This window comes from Hemitrygon akajei, chromosome 9 (assembly GCF_048418815.1).
Source record: "Hemitrygon akajei chromosome 9, sHemAka1.3, whole genome shotgun sequence".
Lineage (NCBI taxonomy): Eukaryota > Metazoa > Chordata > Chondrichthyes > Myliobatiformes > Dasyatidae > Hemitrygon > Hemitrygon akajei.
In genome coordinates, this window is record NC_133132.1 from 141,646,901 (window position 1) to 141,666,848 (window position 19,948).

Below are 19,948 nucleotides of genomic sequence, written 5' to 3' on the forward strand. Positions count from 1 at the left end.
CCACTCACTTTTGCTACCTTGTGTGACTTTTCCTTGGCTTTTATGCTGTCCTTAACTTCCCTTGTCAGACAAGGTTGCCTAGCCCTGCCATTTGAGAACTTTGACAAGATGCCGCACATGAGACTGCTTAGGAAGATAAGAGCCCATGGAATTACAGGGAAGTTACTAGCATGGGTGGAGCATTTGCTGATCAGCAGAAAACAGAGAGTGGAAATAAAGGTCCCCTATTCTGGCTGGCTGCCGATTACCAGTGGAGTTCCTCAGGGGTCAGTGTTGGGACTGCTGCTTTTTACAATGTACGTCAATGATTTGAACTATGGGGTTAATGGATTTGTGGCTAAATTTGCTGATGATACAAAGATAGGTGGAGGAGCAGGTAGTGTTGAGGAAACAGAGTCTGCAGAGAGACTTAGATAGTTTAAGGAAATGGGCAAAGAAGTGGCAAATGAAATACAATATTGGAAAGTCTATGGTCATGCACTTTGGTGGAAGAAATAAACGGGCAGACTATTATTTAGATGGGGAGAGAATTCAAAATGCAGAGATGCAAAGGGACTTGGGAGTCCTTGTGCAAGATGCCCTAAAGGTTAACCAGTTTGAGCTGGTGGTGAATAAAGTGAATAAATATTGGCATTCATTTCTAGAGATATAGAATGTGATATATATAAGAGCAGGGATGTGATATTGAGGCTCTATAAGGCACTCGTGAGACCACACGGAGTATTGTGTGCAGTTTTGTGCTCCTTATTTTAGAAAGCATATACTGATTTAGGAGAGGGTTCAGAGAAGATTTATGAGAATGATTCCAGGAAAGAAAGGGTTACTGTATGAAGAATGTCTGGCAGCTCTTGGGCTGTATTCCCTGGAGTTCAGGAGAATGAGGGGGGATCTCATAGAAACATTCCGAATGTTAAAAGGCCTGAACAGATTAGATATGGCAAAGTTGTTTCCCATGGTTGGTGGAGTCTCGGACAAGAGAGCACGACTTCAGGATTGAAGGACGTCCATTTAGAACAGAGATGCAGAGAAATTACTTTAGTCAGAGGGTGGTAAACCTGTGGAATTTGTTGCCATGAGGGGCTGTGGAGGCCAAGTTATTGGGTGTATTTAAGGCAGAGATAGATGGGTTCTTGATTAGCCAGGGCACCAAAGAGTATGGGGAGAAGGCAGGGGAGTGGGGATGACTGGAAGAATTGGATCAGCCCATGATTGAATGGTGGAGGACACTCGATGGGCCGAATGGCCTATTTCTGCTCCTATATCTTATGGTCATATGGTCTAACTTCTTCTTATGTGGGACTTATATATCCTGTGCCTTGTGAATTATTCCCAGAAACTTCAACCACCTCTGCTCTGCCCCCATCCCCGCCAGTATCCTCCTCCAATCCACCTGGGCAAGCTCCTCTCTCATGCCTCTGTAATTCCCCTTATTCCATTGCAATACTGATACACATGACTTATACTTCTCCCTCTCAAATTGCAGTATGAATTTAATCATACTATGATCACTGCCTTTTAAGGGTACCTTTACATAAAGTTCCCTAATTGGATCTGGGTTATCATGGAACACCCAATCTAATTTAGCCTTTCCCTGAGTAGGCTCAAGCACAAGCTGCACTAAAAAGCCATGTCGTAGGCATCCAACAAATTCCCTCTCTTGCGATCCAACACCAACCTGATTTTCCCAATCCTCTTGCATATTGAAGTCCCTGACTGTGTCATTACCCTTATTAGATGCCAATTCCAGCTCCCTTTGCAATCTCAACTCTACATCTTGGCTACTATTTGGAGGTCTATATATGATTCCCATTATGGTTATTTTTTTAACCCTTGCAGTTTCTTAACTCCACCCACAAGGATTCAACATTCTCTGATCCTATGTCATCTATTTCTAAAGATGTAATTCCATCTCTTACCAACAGAACCACACCACAGCCTATGCCTTCCTGCCTCTCCTTTTGATACAAAGTATATTCTTTGATGTTAAATTCCTAACTATGACATTCTTTCAGCCACAACCCAGTGATACCCACAACATCATACTGACCAATCTCTTAATTGTGCCACGAGTTTTTCCACCTTATTCTGAATGTTACGTGCATTTCAATACAGCACCTTCAGTCCAGTATCACCAACAAATGTCGTGAAATTTGTTAACTTAGAGTCAGCAGTACAATGCAATATGATAAATATAGAAAAAAAGAATTACATTAAGTATATATATCTATGTATTTTAAATAGTTAAATTAAGAATTGTAGCACAAAACAGAAATAAGAAAGTGAGGTAGTTTTTTATGAGTTATAATGTCCATTTAGGAATTGGATGGTAGAGGGGAAGAAGCTGTTCCTGCATTGCTGAGTGTGTGCCTTTAGGCTTCTGTACCTCCTTCCTGATTGTAACAATGAGAAAAGAGCATGTCCTGGGTGATGGGGTCTTTAATAATGGACGCCGCCTTTTTGAGGCACAGCTCCTTGAAAGTGTCTGGGATACTACGGAGGCTAGTACCCATGATGGAGCTGACTAATTTTTCAATGTTCTGTAACTTTCAATCCTGGGCAGTAGGCCACCCATAGCAGACGGTGATGCAGCCTGTTAGAAGGTGCACTTGAAAAAAGTTTTTGAGTGTTTTAACTCCTGATGAAATATAGCCACTGTCTTGCCTTCTTTATTGCTGCATCAACATGTTAGGACCAGGAGTTATTGACACCAAGAAACTTGAAATTGGTCACTCTCTCCATTTCTGATCTCTTTATGAGGATTGGTTTGTGTTTCCTTCTCTTGCCCTTTCTGAAGTACATGATCAACTCTTTGGTCTTACTGATGTTGGGTGCAAGTTTGTTGCTGCAACACCAATCAACTAACTATATATTGCACCCATATGTCCTGTGTGGGCAAGAATGAGATTCCCGGAGGGTATGTTGCCTCCTGGGTGCCAGGGTCAGAACATCTTGGACCGACGCTTCAGCATTCTTAAGTGGGAGGGTGAACAGCCAGAGGTTGTGGTCCATGCAGGTACCAATGACATGGGGATGATGTGTGGCGAGGTTCTGATTAGGGATTTCAGGGGGTTAAGGTGCTAAGTTATAGGGCATGACCTTCAGGGTTGTGATATCAGGATTGCTGCCCATGTCACGTGCTAGTGAAGCCAGAACTAGGAAGATTATACAGTTTAACGTATAGCTAAGGAGTTGGCATAGAGGAGAGGGCTTAAGATTTTTGGATCATTGGGCTCTCTTCCAGGGAAGGTGGAACCTGTACAAAAGGAATGGGTTGCACCTGAACAGGAAGGGGACAAATATCCTAGCAGGAAGGATTGTTAATGCTGCAAGGTGGATTTTAAACTGGAGTTGCAGGGGGATGGGAACCAAAGTGCCAGAACAGTTAGTGGAAAGGTTGTGGTGATAGATGTTGGTAAGATCTTAGACAAAGTTAGGAATCAAAAGGTTGAGCATGGTGTCCTGATCTGCATATATTTCAATGCTAGAAGTATTGTAGGAAAGGCGAATGAGCTCAGGCCTCGATCAACACCTGGAGTTAAGATGTTGTAGCCATTAGTGAGACTTGGTTGCAGGAAGGGCTGAACTGGCAACTCTGTATTTTGGGGTTCTGTTGTTTTAGACGTGACAGAGCGGGAGGGATTAAAGGAGGAGGGGTGGCGATACTAGTCAGGGAAAATGTCTGGGCAATCCTTTGTCAAGACAGACTGGAGAACTCAACTAGTGAGGCGATAAGGGTGGAACTGAGAAATAGGAAAGGCATGACCACCTTAATTGGGCTATATTACAGACCTCCCAACAGTCTGAGGGATTTAGAAGAACAGATCTGCAGAGACTTTTGCAAAAACATAAGGTTGTTATAATAGATTACCTTAACTTTCCACAGATTAACTCAAAATCCCATACTGTAAAAAGACTAGATGGAATAGAGTTTGTCAAATGTGTTCAGAAAAGTGTCCATCATCATCATGTAGAAGTCCCAATGAGAGGGTGTGCAATACTGGATCTGCTATTAGGGAATAAGACAGTGCAAGTGACAGAAGTTTGTATAAGGAACTTTGCACCCAGTGACCACAATGCCATTAGTTTCAAAGTAAATATCCAAAAAGATAGGTCTGGTCCATGGGTTGAGATTTGGCAAATTTTCAAACAAGAGAAAATCTGTTGGAAATCCAAGCATTGCACACAAATGCTGGAGGAACTCAGCAGGTCAGGCAGCATCTATGGAAAAGAGTACAGTTGTCGATTCAAGGCGAAACCCTTCAACAGGACAATTTTGATGATATCAGAAGTGTGGATTGGGACAGGCCATTTTCTGGAAATGGAGGCCTACAAAAACGAAATTTTGAGAGAAGAAAGCTTGTATGTGCCTTTCAGAATAAAAGGTAAAGATAATAAGGGAACTTGGGTTTCAAGAGATATTGAAGTGCATAGCAGGCATAGGCAAGCAGGAGCAAATTAGGTGCTTATGGAGTATAGGAAATACAAGAAAGAAATCTGGAAGGTTTAAAGAAGGCACAAAGCTGCTCTCGCAGATAAGGTGGAGAATCCTAAGGGATTTTACAGATATGTTAAGAACAAAAGGATTGCAAAGGACAAAATTGGTCCTCTGGAAGACCAGAATGGTAATCCATGTGTGGAGCCAAAACAGTTGGTGGAGAGTTTAAATGAATTCTTTACGTCTGTATTTTCTCAAGAATCAGAATCAGGTTTAATATCACAGGTGTCTGTTGTGAAATTTGCTAATTTAGGGGCAGCAGTATAATGCAATACATGATAATACAGAGGAAAAAATAAGTAAATTAATTTCAGTAAGTATATATATGTATATTAAATAGTTAAATTAAAAATAGTGCAAAAACAAAAAAAGTGAGGTAGCGTTCATTGGTTCAATTTCCATTTAGGAATCGGAAGGAGCTATTCCTGAATCACTGAGTGTGTGCCTTCAGGCTTCTGTACCTCCTACCTGATGGTAACAATGAGAAGAGGGCATGTCCTGGGTGATGGATGCCGCCTTTCTGAGGCATCACTTCTTGAAGATGTCTTGGATACTATGGAGGCTAGTACTCAAGATGGAGCTGACTAATTTAACAACTTTCTGTGGCTTTTGATCCTGTGCAGTAGCACACCCCCCACCATACCTGACAGTGATGAAGCCTGTCAGAATGCTCTCCAGGGTACATCTGTAGGACTCTTTGAGTACACAGGAGATGAACGCAGAGTCTATTAATGAGCAAAGCAGCATTAACTTCATGGACACTGTACAGATTACAGAGGAGGAGGTGATTGTTAATCTGAGGCAAATCAGGCTGGACAAAACCTTTGAGTCTGACAAGGTGTTCCCTCAGACCCTATGGGAGACAAGTGCCAAAATTGCCTGGGCCCTAGCAGAGATACTTAAATCATCCTCATCTTCGGGGGAGGTCACCAGAGGATTGGAGGACAGCCAATGTTGTTCTGTTATTTAAAATAGGTTCTAAACATAAACCAGGAAATTGCCAGTGAGTCTGACTTCAGTTCTGCAAAAGTTATTGGAAGGGACTGGATATATAAGTATTTGGATAGATGTACTGATTAAGGAAATTACCAGGAAAGTGGATAAAGACAAGGCAGTCTACGTGGACTTTAGTAAGACATTTGACAGATTCTGCATGGGAGGCTAGTCAAGAAGGTTCAGTCACTTGGCATTCAAGATGAGTTAGTAAATTGGATTAGACATTTGCTTTGTGGGCGAAGTCAGAGAATGGTGGTAGATGGTTGTCTCTCTGACTGGAGCTGTGACTAGAGGTGTGCTGCTTGGATCAATGCTGGGTCCTTCATTTTTGTCACCTATATCAATGATCTAGATGAGAATGTGGTTAACTAGATCAGCAAATTTGTGGATGACACCAAGATATGGGATGTAGTTGACAGCGAGGAAGGCTATCATAGCTTGCAGAGGGATCTGCATCAGCTGAAAAATGGCAGATGGAATTTAATGCACACGAGCAAGGTTTTGCTCTTCGATAAGACCAATCAGGGTAGGTCGTACACAGTGAATGGTAGGGCAGTAAGGAGTGTGGTAGATCAAAGGGATCTAGGAACACAGGTCCATAATTCGTTGACAGTGGCATCATAGGTAGATAGGGTCGTAAAGAAAGCTTTTGGCACATTAGCCTTTATAAATCAATGTATTGTGTACAGGAGATGGGATGTTATGTTGAAATTGTATAAGACACTAGTGAGGCCTAATTTGGAGTATTCTGTGCAGTTTTGGTCACGTACCTACAGGAAAGATATAAATAAAATTGAAAGAGCACTGAGAAAATTTACAAGGATGTTTTTGGGTCTGGAGGACAAGTTATAAGGAAAGATTGAATAGGTTAGGACTGTATTCTTTAGAATGTAGAAAATTGAGAGGAAATTTGATGGAGGTATACAAAATTATGAGTGGTATAGAAAGGGTAAGTGCAAGCGGGCTTTTTCCACTGAGGATGGGTGGGACTACTACCAGAGATCATGGCTTAAGGATAAATGCGTGGCTGAGGGATTGAAGCAGGGGGCAGGGATTCAGATTTCTGGATCACTGGGACCACTTTTGGGGAGGGCAGGATCTGTACAAAAAGGACGGGTTGCACTTGAATCCCAGGGGGCCCAATATCCTGGCAGGGAGGTTTGCTAAGGCTATTGGGAGAGTTTAAATTAGAATTGCTGGGGGTTGGGAACCAAACTGAAGAGATGGAGGAAGAGGCGTTTGGCTCACAAATAAAGAAAGCTTGGAGACAATGCAAGAGGGAGGCTAGGTAGGTAATAGAGAAGGGACGTGCTCAGACCAATGGTTTGAGATGTGTCTACTTCAATGCAAGGAGCATTATGAACAAAGGAGATGAGCTTAGAGCGTGGATCAGTACTTGGAGCTATGATTTTGTGGCCATTACAGAGAGTTAGATGGCTCAGGGGCAGGAATGGTTACTTTGAGTGCCAGGCTTTAGATGTTTCAGAAAGGACAGGAAGGGAGGCAAAAGAGGTGGGTCCGTGGCACTGCTGATCAGAGATAGTGTCACGGCTGCAGAAAAGCAGGAAGTCATGGAGGGATTGTCTATGGCATATATGTCAAACTCAAGGCCCACGGGCCAAATCCGGCCCGCAGTGGAATTATCTTTGGCCCGCGAGATAATATCTAATTACTATTAAAGCTGGCCCCAGTAATCGAAGCGCCTATGGCGTATGATATGGCTAATGCTGAGTTTATTCAGGTACCAGGTTTTCAGGGTTTTTAGTGTTTATTTGGCAGTCTTGCTCGGCAGTCTTCTTCATAAGAAACGGAATTTGTAAAGTGAAACACTTTGTAGTTATAGCAGAGACTGAGACATATGAGAGCAGGCTGAAAAAACGGAGGCAACGAAAGCTGCGTTCGCACGCGTCCGACTGATCCGGCCCGCATGAAGCTGCATTTTGCTCAATCCGGCCCGTGACCTAAAATGAGTTTGACACCCCTGGTCCATGGAGTCGCTGTGGGTGGAAGTTAGAAACAGGAAGGGGTCAATAACTTGACTGGGTGTTTTTTATAGACCACCCAATAGTAACAGAGACATCGAGGAGCAGATAGGGAGAGAGATTCTGGTAAGGTGTAATAATAACAGGGTTGTCGTGCTGGGAGATTTTAATTTCCCAAATATCAATTGGCATGTCCCTAGAACAAGATGGGGTGGAGCTTGTTAGGTGTTTTCAGGAAGGTTTCTTGACACAATATGTAGATAAGCCTACAAGAGTAAGGAGAAATATGAGGCTATCAGGCAGGAACTTGGAAGCATATATTGGGAACAGATGTTCTCTGGGAAACACATAGAAGAAATGTGACAAATGTTCAGGGGATATTTGCGTGGGGTTCTGCATAGGTACATTCCAGTGAGACAGGGAAAGGATGGTAGGGTACAGGAACCATGGTGTGCAAAAGCTGTTGTAAATCTAGTCAAAGAAAAGAAGAGCTTACAAAAGGTTCAAAAAGCTAGATGATGACAGAGATCTGGAAGATTATAAGGCAAGCAGGAAGGAGCTTAAGAATGAAATTTGGAGAGCCAGAAGGGGCCATGAGAAGGCCTTGGTGGGCAGGATTAAGGAAAACCCCAAGGCATTCTCCAAGCATGTGAAGAGCAAGAGGATAAGATGTGAGAGAATAGGACCAATCTAGTGTGACAGTGGAAAAGTGTGTATGGAACTGGAGGAGATAGCAGAGGTACTTAATGAATACTTTGCTTCAGTATTCACTACGGACAAGGATCTTGGCAATTGTAGGGATGAATTACAGCATACTGAAAAGCTTGAGCATGTAGGTATTGAGAAAGAGGATGTGCTGGAGTTTTTGGAAAGCATCAAGTTGGATAAGTCATCAGATGAGATGTACCCCAGGCTACTGTGGGAGGCGAGGGAGGAGATTGCTGAGCCTCTGGTGATGATCTTTGTATCATCAACAGGAATGGGAGAGGTTCTGGAGGATTGGAGGGTTACGTAATTTGTTCCCTTATTCAAGAAAAGGAGTAGAGATAGCCCAGGAAATTATAGACCAGTGAGTCTTACTTCAGTGGTTGGTAAGTTGATGGAAGAGATCCTGAGAAGCAGGATTTATGAACATTTGGAGAGGCATAATATGATTAGGAATAGTTACATTGGCTTTGTCAAAGGCAGGTTATGCCTTATGAGCCTGATTGAAATTTTTGAGGATGTGACTAAACACATTGATGAATGTAGTGTATACAGATTCCAGTAAGGCATTTGATAAGGTACCCTATGCAAGGCTTATTGAGAAAGTAAGGAGACATGGGATCCAAGGGAACATTGCTTTGTGGATCCAGAATTGGTTTGCCCACAGAAGGCAAGGAGTGGTTGTAGACTGGTCATATTCTGCATGGAAGTCAGTGACCAGTGGTGTGCCTCAGGGATCTGTTCTGGGACCCTTACTCTTCATTATTTTTATAAATGACCTGAATGAGGAAGTGGAGGGATGGGTTAGTAAATTTGCTGATGACACCAAGGTTGGGGATGCTGTGGATAGCGTGGAGGGCTGTCAGGGGTTACAGCGGGACATTGATAGGATGCAAAACTGGGCTGAGAAGTGGCAGATGGAGTTCAACCCAGATAAGTGTGAGGTAGTTCATTTTGATAGGTCAAATATGATTGCAAAATATAGTATTAATGGTAAGACTCTTGGCAGTGTGGAGGATCAGGGAGATATTGGGGTCCGAGTCCATAGGACACTCAAAGCTGTTGCGCAGGCTGACTTTGTGATTAAGAAAGCATACGGTGCATTGGCCTTCATCAATCGTGGGATTAAGTTTAGGAGCTGAGAGGTAATGTTGCAGCTTTATAGGACCCTGGTCAGACCCCACTTGGAGTACTGTGCTCAGTTCTGGTCGCCTCACTACAGGAAGGATGTGGAAACCATAGAAAGGGTGCAGAGATTGACAGGGATGTTGCCTGGATTATGAGAATAGTTTGAGTGAACTCAGCCTTTTTTCCTTGGAGCGACAGAGGATGAGAAGCGATCTGATAGAGGTGTATAAGATGATGAGAGGCATTGATTGTGTGGATAGTCAGAGGGTTTTTCCCAGGGCTGAAATGGTTAGAACGAGAGGGCACAGTTTTAAGGTGCTTGCAAGTAGGTACAGAGGCGATGTCAGGAGTAAGTTTTTACTCAAGAGAGTGGTGAATGCATGGAATGGGCTGCCAGCGACGGTGGTGGAGACGGAAAAGATTGGGTCTTTTAAGTGACTCCTGGATAGGTATGGAGCTTAGAAAAATTGAGGGCTATGGATAACCCTAGGTAATTTCTAATGTAAGGACATGTTTGGCACAGCTTTGTGGGCCGAAGAGCCTGTATTGTGCTGTAGGTTTTCTATGTTTCTATCTCTAGTTCTTAAGATTTGTCAGAAAAAATTGAAAATGAAGTCTCTGATCCCATTTTCAGGATTTTTAGGTAAGACCACATGCTGTCAACATTACTCCGTATACATTAGTTTAGTCATTATGTCATTTGATCTTTGGACAAATAGTTATAAAAGAACTTAGGATGATATGTAATTGCTAACATCCTGTGTGAAGTTATAAATAATTTTCCATTTAGAATCAGAATCGGGTTTAATATCACTGGCTTACATCATGAAATTTGGTGTCTTGCAGTAGCAGTACATTGTGATATGTAATGATAAAAAAACTAAATTACAGTAGTAAATATTTAATTTATATATATATATAGTGCAAAAAGAAAGAAATGTTGTGAGGTGTTGTACATGGGTTCATTGTCCAATCAGAATTCATAACAATGTTATACCACAGAATAAAAATAATTTTATGGTTCTTTGAAACTGAATACAGTTCTTTATTGAAGAAGTATTGTACTTTTTAAATTTTAGTCATTTGGCACTCAGTGATTTCATAATTTTATCCCACAGGGGAATTGAAGGAATAGTTGAACAAGCCAGAGAATGGGAGCTGTCAGGAGAATATATCAGGGCTGTGGAATGTTACCTTAAGGTCAAGGAGACAAATAACTTGGCTCTAATGGAGAAGTGCTGGATGAAGGTAAAGTACACTAAGAATGAATTTCAGTACACATATATCAATATTGTTGGTGCTGAAACCCATTAACTTTCAAACTTCATCCAGGAAGTACCAAAAGCTCACACATAGTTGATTGACTACTTTCCTTTTGGTAGATATTTTCCTGATGAAATATAATCTGTCAGCATAAAACCATTTTTATTTCTAAGTAATGAGTAGCACTCAAATGTATTCTCCTCTTCAGTAATTGTGCTTTAAATATTAAAATGTTAGGGGGAAATTAACAATACATAATTCCACACATTGAAACTAAATTACTTATTCAATCTGCATCAGGGTTGATCACGTTACTTCAAAAATGAAAAAGCAGCAAGTGGTAGTAACTAAATATCTGAACTACATTTAAGCTTGTAATGTTTCATTAGAGTTCTGTATAGCATGATTTTTCTCCATGGTGTAAATGGATCTCTTTGCTCTCCTAGTCTGTTCAGTTTTATTTCAGTCTTCTAGAATTTAAAGTTTTTTGCTGGATTTTGATTGTGCATCTACTTTTCAGTTTCTAATTTATCTGTTTTTAGCAACATTTTTCATAGTTATTGCATCTTTACAGTCATAACTTTAAATACATCTGCCTCGGGTATATTTTAAAATGTTTTTGTTAACAATGCCTCTCATACAAATATTCTTTGCATTAACAGATTCTCTGTTTTCTAGGCTGCTGAATTGTCTATCAAATTCTTAAACCAGGAAAAAGCCCTTGATGTTATTCAGACAGTTGGTCCTCGGTTAATTGAAATACAGAAATATAATTCGGTATGATTTATGTTATACTTTTATACCCATCTATTAATTAAAACAAGGAGTACTTCAAATATACAGGAATGTCTGAAAAAGATAATTGAATATTTTGGTTGAAAACAACTCTTTCAGATAACAAGAGAGGTTAGAGATCTAGATTTTTAAACATTTTTGTTGAAGGTAATTCTTACTAGATTGTATGTTGATTATAATATTGTATAAATAATCCAGGATCTTGGAGAAATCTCACAGTTATATTTCTAGACATCTATTGCTAATAAAGGAAATGCCAATTTTCCCTTTGCTTCCACCACTGTTGTCTGAACCACTGAGCTCATTCAGCAGTTTCCTTTTTGTTTGTAGGGCTGTTTGCTGAGCTTGGAGGTTAGATCTCAAATGTTTTGCCACCAGTTGAGGTGACATCATCAGTGCACAATTGAGGATTGTTTGTGCCGGGTACCCTTGTTTATTTTGGTCTGAATCATTGTTCTGATTGGTTGGCTCTCACCTGGTTGCTGGTCACCACTGGGTCCTGGCCAACCGGATAACTGAGTGATCTCTGTTGGCTCCTATCCCTGGTTACCTGTTGTTGTGAGCATTGGTCCTTGGGTGCCTGCGGTTCACCCCTTGGTCCCAATTCCGCAGACGCATAGGTTCGTATAATGTGTCCAGTTAATAGAATCTTCCATTGAGGAACATGCCTCTAAGAATTCTCTGATTTCTTGCTTTGTGCTCCTGTCAAGTTTTTTGTAGTTTCCCAGACGCACTGGTGTCTTTCTTGGTCTTCATGTACTGAGATGAGTGACAAAGGATCGTGTCTTCTTACGGGTCACTGATGTTCATGTAGTCTCATGGATAGTTTTCTCCCCATCTGTCTGACAAAGTGTTTGGGGCCGTCTCCATGCTGGATTTGCTGTATTACGCTTGTTCTCTCCATGTGGGCTGTCGGATCTTTGGGTCTCGAGATGAGTGATCTGATGGTTGTGCTGGGTTTGTCTGCTACCAGTATTCTGTGTAGTTGGAGCAGTCCTGTAGTCACTCCAGAAGTATTGCTGACATATGGTAGGGTTAGCCTCTTGCCTGTTCAGTAGGAGTTCAAAGGTTCTTTCTCTGGATGAGACATCTGCTGATGAAGTTTTCTGGATACCCATTGCGTGTAAATACTTTGAAAAGGAGATTTTCTTCTTTCTTAACAAGCATATTGAACTGTATGCAATTTATGAACCTATGTGTCTGCGGGATTAGGGCCAAAGTGTGAGCCACGGACACCTGAGAAACCAAGACTCACAACGACTGATAACTAGGGATATGGGCCACCGAAGGTCATGACCTGTGGAGAAGAGCGGCCAGCGTCCCAGCCAAACAATTATAGCAGCATCAGACCAATATAAATGCAAGCACTCACAGAAACGACACTCAGTTGTGCACAGATGATGTCACCTTAACTGGTGAAGAAACTTTTGTAACCTAACCTCCAGGCTCGGCAAACAACCCTACAGACTAACAGCCAACTCAAGCTACCAGTCTTCTCAGGACTTCTGGCTGCTCAGCCTCCCTTTTCAGGATATTGTGGACACATTCAGAGACATCATGGACCCTGGCACCTGTGAGGCAAACTACCATCTGTGTTCCTTTTTTGTGTCCATAGAATTGCCTATCTTCCTCCTAACTATAGAGTCCCCTATTACTGCTGCAATCCTCTTCAATTCCCTTCCCTTCTGAGCCAGACTCAGTGCCAGAGGCATGGCCACTGTTGCTTCTTACAGGTAGATCATTCCACCCCCCCCCCAACAGAACTCAGAATGGAGTAATTGTTGATGGGAACGGCCAAAGGGGTGCTTTCCTCCATCTGACGTTTTTCCTTCCCTCTCTCGACAGTGACCCATTTATCTGTCTCCTGTAGCTTGGGGTGACTACTTCCTTGCATCTCCTGTCTATCACTTCTTCACTTTCCCTAACAAGAGGAAGGTCACTGAGCTGCAGCTCCAGTTCTCTAACATGATCTCTAAGGAGTTGCATCTTGATGCACCCGGTGCAGATGTGGCCATCAGGGAGGCTGGTAGTCTCCTGGAAATCCCACATATGTCACCCAGAACAGACCAATAAGCATAATGTTTCATAAAATAGGTTAACAATAATTTTTCAAGATTTTTTGAGAATGCTTATTTATATTCATAAATAGACTGATCTATGCTAAGTAGTGTGGGCATAACACAAGTGGTTTTCACAGTCTGTAGCGTATGTATGACCTTGGACCTGAACTTGCTGGGAAGTATTGAAAGAGGTGTGTTGAATTATTAATATTTACTTCCTAAAAAGTGCCAGAATTTTTGTCCCAAACTTCCAAGCTGAATCATGTTGCCAAATTTCCCACTGCCTCTGATGTTAGGGTCCACGGGGAGTCCAGAAGGAGAATATAAACTTGCTGCAGGGAACTGAGTCCTCAGTGAACCCGTTTGTTTGAATGGAGAGGAAAGATTCTGAGGAGGAAACATAACATAAAATGTAATTTACATTTATATTCCTCAATTGAATTTACTTTAATTATTAAAAAGCGATTTTAGTTGTATCTAACCCCATTTAATTTTATAAAGAACCGTGACCATTTTAAATTCTAATTACTTTATTGATTTTAATAGTTTTGAATGGTTCTGAATGTTCTGGACATTTGGTAACAGCTTTGATAATTGGCAAAGCTTAGACATAAGCAGTGTTAGTCCGTGAGCCAGGACCCCAAATTTGGGCCACCGGTATCATCTGGGGGGGGGGCGGGGGGAATAATTCTTATAGTGATTTTTGGCAAGGTATACACCCCTAGTGCTAGAAAATATGTGATAGCGTTGCAGTGGTGGTAGCTTTGCTCAGATGATGAACCTCCCAGAGAAGAACCCTTCTGTGTATGAGGCCTTCAAGACAGGCCAATTCTCAGTGCAGCTGTCAAGTAACAACACCTTTGGGCAGATCCCTGTGGACCAGGCTATTGAAGCCACAGTGAACAAAGACACACAGACTCCTGGAGGCACATCACGGTTCAGCCTGAATGCTGGAGCTATTAAGCGTGCACCGCACCGCAGTACATTCCTGGGACAGGTTAGGGAGATGGTGCAAGGCAACAAACCAGAGCTTTGTCATGCGGAGCTACAGCGGCCAAGAATCCAGGAAGATGAGGAAGCAGTTTCAGCAGTGGTTGGCCTCATACATGAATGGGTCAACCCATTTGCAGAGAAGTGGGACCTCATTAGCATCTCTACAGCAAAGGCAGCCCCCAAGGACATTGCCTCTGACCTGATGAAAGCATATGAGATTGGTGAGCAACCTTCAAGGATGAGAGACCAGAGGAAGACCCACCAGCAAAGAAATTGCATGACCCAATGAAAACCAATAAGCTGAGAATATTCAGTGATATATGTAAGAAGAGAGAAGTGAAATCAAATGGGAGGGCGATCATCTTGAAAGCAGACAGGTCTTTGGATGCATCATAGGCGCAGTCTACGTATGGAGGATATCCTTTCTCATCTCCCTGGACCATTGCCCTGGGCCCTGTCCACACCAGAAGGATTGCTGAGAAAGACAAAGCTACTTTAGCCACAACCTTGCAGAAAAATGTAGCAGTAGAAGAGCAACTCCCAGAAAACTCTGCTACAGTGGTTAATGGAATGAACTTGGTCAAAAGAGTGAAAGGTGATCAAGTTACTTTCAGAGATGTTGCCACAACAATTATGGGTATGGCTCTGAGGGAAAGTAGTCAGAGTAGCAGAATAGATGTTGTGTTTGACACATACAAGGAGAACTCTATCAAGAATAGTGAAAGATCTCTATGGGGTGAAGAGACTGGTCACAAGTTGCAATGTATCACAGGCACACAGATGGTGATGCAATGGAGGAGCTTCCTGACCAAAGTCAGTAACAAAAATAGTCTCATTAGCTTCATAGACCATGAATGGAGGAAGGCGGAGAACAGAGCAAAGCTACAGGAGAAGATTTTGTATGCAACTGTGAATGACAAATGTTACAGAATGTTACAACAAGTGTATGGGACATTGGAAAAAAGTTGAATTTCCCCATGGGGATGAATAAAGTATCTATCTATCTATCTATCAATGGGACCTCAATTGAGGTGAGGAGGTGTCAGCTCTTCAGTGTCAACAGCAAGAAGCAGGTGGCCGCCTACTTCTCCATGCTGCCCATGGCACAAGACAGGGATACCAATCTGTAGTGATCTGCTCAGAAGATACAGATGTCTTTATCATGACTTTAGTTTTTTGTGACAAGATTGAGGTCCCATTGATAGATAGATAGATAGATACTTTATTCATCCCCATGGGGAAATTCAACTTTTTTCCAATGTCCCATACACTTGTTGTAGCAAAACAAGTACAATACTTAACTCAGTAAAAAAAATATGATATGCATCTAAATCACCATCTCAAAAAGCATTAATAATAGCTTTAAAAAGTTCTTAAGTCCTGGCGGTAGAATTGTAAAGCCTAATGGCATTGGGGAGTATTGACCTCTTCATCCTGTCTGAGGAGCATTGCATCGATAGTAACCTGTCGCTGAAACTGCTTCTCTGTCTCTGGATGGTGCTATGTAGAGGATGTTCAGAGTTATCCATAATTGACTGTAGCCTACTCAGCGCCCTTCGCTCAGCTACCGATGTTAAACTCTCCAGTACTTTGCCCACGACAGAGCCCGCCTTCCTTACCAGCTTATTAAGACATTGTTTCAGAAGTGTGGCACTAGAACCTGTATAAGGCTTGTAGACATCAGGAAGGTTGCTGCCACTGTTGGCATAGAGGTTTGTAGGGCTCTCATCAGGTTGCATGCATATACAGGATGTGACACTGTAAGCACTTTTGCAGGCAAAGTGCCCTAAAACTTCTGACCAGCAACAGGGAAACTCAGAACACATTCTTAGAGTTGGGTCAGGAATGGGACCTCTCCCCAGAACTGATGGAGAAACTGGAGGCATTTACATGTCTCCTGTATGCCCCAAAAGCATTGACCACCAAAGTCAATGAGCTCAGGTATCACCTTTTTTGTGCCAAAAAAGGTGAAATCAAAAGTCATCAACTCCCACCATGCAAGGACTGCTTAACAAAACATGCACAGCGAGCCAGCTACCAGGCTGGTATATGGAGAAAATGTTTGGAGAAGGACCCACAAGTACCAAGCCCTGTTGGCAGAGGATGGAAGATGGAGAGAGAAGAGGAAGTGGTGCACTGGATGGAAGGCCGGCCAGCACCCGATGCCATCTACTGGCCTATAACTGTCCAAAACAATGTTCACTCCAGATGTATGTGTGTTGCTAATGGTCTCAGGTGTGTGTGCAGGCCTCCGTTAGTCTCAATAGACCATGGATTTACGCCTTAGAAAGCAAGGTTTTTAAAAAATTTTCATGGAAGACCGGCAGTTGCCCAAGCTGCAAGTCTCCCCTCTCCATGCCACCAATGTTGTCCAAGGGAAGGGCATTAGGACCCATACAGCTTGGCACCAGTGTCGTTGCAGAGCAATGTGTGGTTAAGTGCCTTGCTCAAGGGTACACACGCAGCCTCAGCCAAGGATCGAACTAGCGACCTTCAGATCACCAGACAAACGCCTTAACCACTTGGCCACGCGCTAACTGGTCTCAGGTGTACTGACATGTGTAGATTGGCAGACTGTGAGAACCAGGCTTCCACTTCAGAGAGTGTGGAAAGTTCAGATGAAGATGTTGAATTATAATGATTATTAATAGGTTATGAAAGTATGGAAAACAAAGTATGAAAAGCAGTCTTTGATTAAATATATTAATTTTACAACCAAATAGGGCCTAGATTATAGCCGTGTGGAACCCCACATTTGCATTATTGTACTGTAATTCTATATGCTATGACAAAAGCTTAAGATTGTTTTGATTTGACACAACAATATGGAAAATATCATGACATTGATAAAACTCCAGAAATCTCTCTAAATGAGGTGTTTTACCTTGGGGGGGGGTAACATTTTCTGCTGTACTGATGTTAATATGGAATATATACAGAAAGTGATTACTTATTTGAAGTAATAAAGCTACCACTGGTGCAATGCTATCACATATTTTCTAACTCTAGAGATGTATACCTTGCCAAAAATCACTGAGCATTATTCCCCTCAGATGGTACTGACCAACCCTCCTGGCTCACGGACTATATCATACTGTGCAATTTCTTGCATTATACTCGTAATTCCAAGCTTTTTATGAGTTTCCAGAATGGCAGAGAATTCCTTCAATCCCTGTGTTAGTAATGTAGTTGATTCAACTTAAGTGTGAAGTCTGCACTCTACCCTTTGGTATTATTGTGTTATGTTGACTAACCAAAAATAGATTTATGGCAAACCTGGTCTAGATTATTATAATCATTATTTCACAGGCAGCTGAATTATATCTTAATGTGGATCTCATAAAAGAAGCCATAGACTGCTTCATAGGAGGGGAAGAATGGAACAAAGCCAAGCGTGTGGCAAAGGAACTTGATCCAAGGTAAAAGTTGCTTTTGTTTGGCACAGTGTGTATTCCAGCATGATTGAAAGACAAGAGAATCATGGTATATATGTAACAAACAGATCATTGTTTCTGTGCCAGTAGTCAATAAAGAGCCACTCAACCTTCGAGTAACACACATAAAATAGCAGACGATCTCAACAAGTCAGGCAGTATCTACGGAGCGAAGTAAACAGTTGATGTTTTGGGCCAATAATCTTCATGACTGGAAAGAAAGGGGGCAGAAGCTAGAATAAGAAGGTGTGGGATGGAAGGGGAAAGAGAGCAAGCTGGCAGATGAGGGGTGTCCAGGCATGGGGAGAGGAGAGTGGGTAGTGAAGTGCAGGAGCAGGTGTAACGCTTGTCATGCTTGCAAGGTTAAGTGCTAGGTGGGAGATCAGTGGGGAGGGATGAGTGGACGAGGAAGTCATGTAGAGTGCAATCCCAATGGAAAGAGAAGAGGGGTGGGAGAAGGGAAAATATGTGCTTAGTGGTAGAATCCTGTTGCAGATGGTGGAAGTTACAGAGAATGTGCTGGGTACGGAGGATCATGGGGTGAGAGGTGAGGACAAGAGGAACCCTATCCCTATTGTGGCGGCAGGAGGATGGGGTGAGGGCAGAAGTACAGAAAATGGAGGAGGTGTGAGTAAGGGCAGCATTGATGGTCTGAAACAAGAAATGGTATCCTTTGAAGGAGAAGGACATCTCGGATTGCTCAAGATTTCCAGCATCTTAAGAATCTCTTGTGTTTATGATTTGCTGCACTTGGTCTGCAGCTCTGAAGGTCACAGCTCTCCGTGCATATTCAAGTACATTTTCAATGTAGTGAGGGTTCCTGCCTTGTAAGTAGTGAGCTCTAAACCCCAGCTATACATTGAATGAAAAAGATGTTTTTCATCTCTAGTTCTTCTACCAATTACTTTAAATTGATACCTCTGTTTTTGTCATCACTGCTAAAGAAAAAAAAATTTTCTCTAGGCTTCTCATAGTTTATACACCTCTCCTCAGCCTTTTCTATTATACTGTGTAATCTTTACCATTTATGAAAATGTTGAAATCCCAGCAACATCCAAGAAACCAACATTCCACCCAATCAAATACACTCTCTCCAGGCAAATCCCATCTTTCCAGAACTGTACTCAAGTGGTGATCCAGCTACTGCTTTATATATTTATATTATAACTGTCTGGCTCTTGTATTCTGTACATTGAATAAAAAATCTGCTATGCCTTTTAGGCAAGTGTACCAACATCCTGCATCTCTCTCAATACTTTCTGTTTTATTCTGTATTCCAATGTTTGTCCCATTCAATATTTCACATTTAATTTGATGTACTCTTTTATACTTAAGGCATCTAAAATGACATAGTGGAAGCTTTATAATATTAAAATCATCAAGGATTTAGAATAAAGAGACTGAAAAATTATTAAGATTTTTAGAGGACATTTGATATAGAAGTAAAAGATTGAGATGCTAATCTCATCAAGAGATTCAGTTGTCATGAAATCAAGTATTGCCCAGGTCTTTTTTTCACTTGACTTTGAATAAAAAGTCCTTCTCTAGGAAAGCAAAATTTAGTTCAGATGGTTGAGATAGGAGTGCATCCCCTAGTATTTTAATCCATGGCTGTACCAATTAAAAAAGAATTAAGAATTCGGGGAAGTATGTATGACATGCCATATGTACCTGCCCTCTTAAACAGCTGCTGTCATACTGATCTCTGCATCCTTGCTGTCTGACTAATTCTCCCACATATTGGACTTGGCTCTTTGTTTCCATAAGCCAGACTTACCTCTTCACTCCTGGCGTTGGACTAGCTGCCGAATGCACAGACTGCCATCTGGACTCCTGCTGCCTTATCATACCTTACACACTATCAGAATGAGCTCCATTCCTGTGTTTGGACTGCATCTTGATATCTGATGTTGATTTTGAAAACTAACTGAACTAATCTTCTCTGGTGATATCTGTGAATTGCAAGCATGCATGGGCATGGCTTTCGAGCTTTGTTTGGGAAGTCTTTGAAATCCGGGTATACATTGTGCTGTTTACAAAATCAACAGTTCTCTCTCACATGGGCTTGGAACAGCTTGTGAAAAGCTGCTGGGGGTA

The 19,948-nt window shown here is 41.9% G+C and overlaps 1 protein-coding gene across 2 annotated transcripts in view; it reads left to right on the top strand.

Moving 5' to 3' along the window:
* Nucleotides 1–19,948, top strand: part of ift172 (intraflagellar transport 172) — a 184,771-nt gene that overhangs the window by 126,026 nt on the left and 38,797 nt on the right. For both annotated transcript variants that reach the window (XM_073057150.1, XM_073057151.1), the window contains exons 35-37: nucleotides 10,425–10,554; nucleotides 11,248–11,346; nucleotides 17,727–17,836. In XM_073057150.1, the coding sequence (XP_072913251.1) occupies nucleotides 10,425–10,554; nucleotides 11,248–11,346; nucleotides 17,727–17,836 (339 nt within the window). The remainder of the gene's footprint in view (nucleotides 1–10,424; nucleotides 10,555–11,247; nucleotides 11,347–17,726; nucleotides 17,837–19,948) is intronic.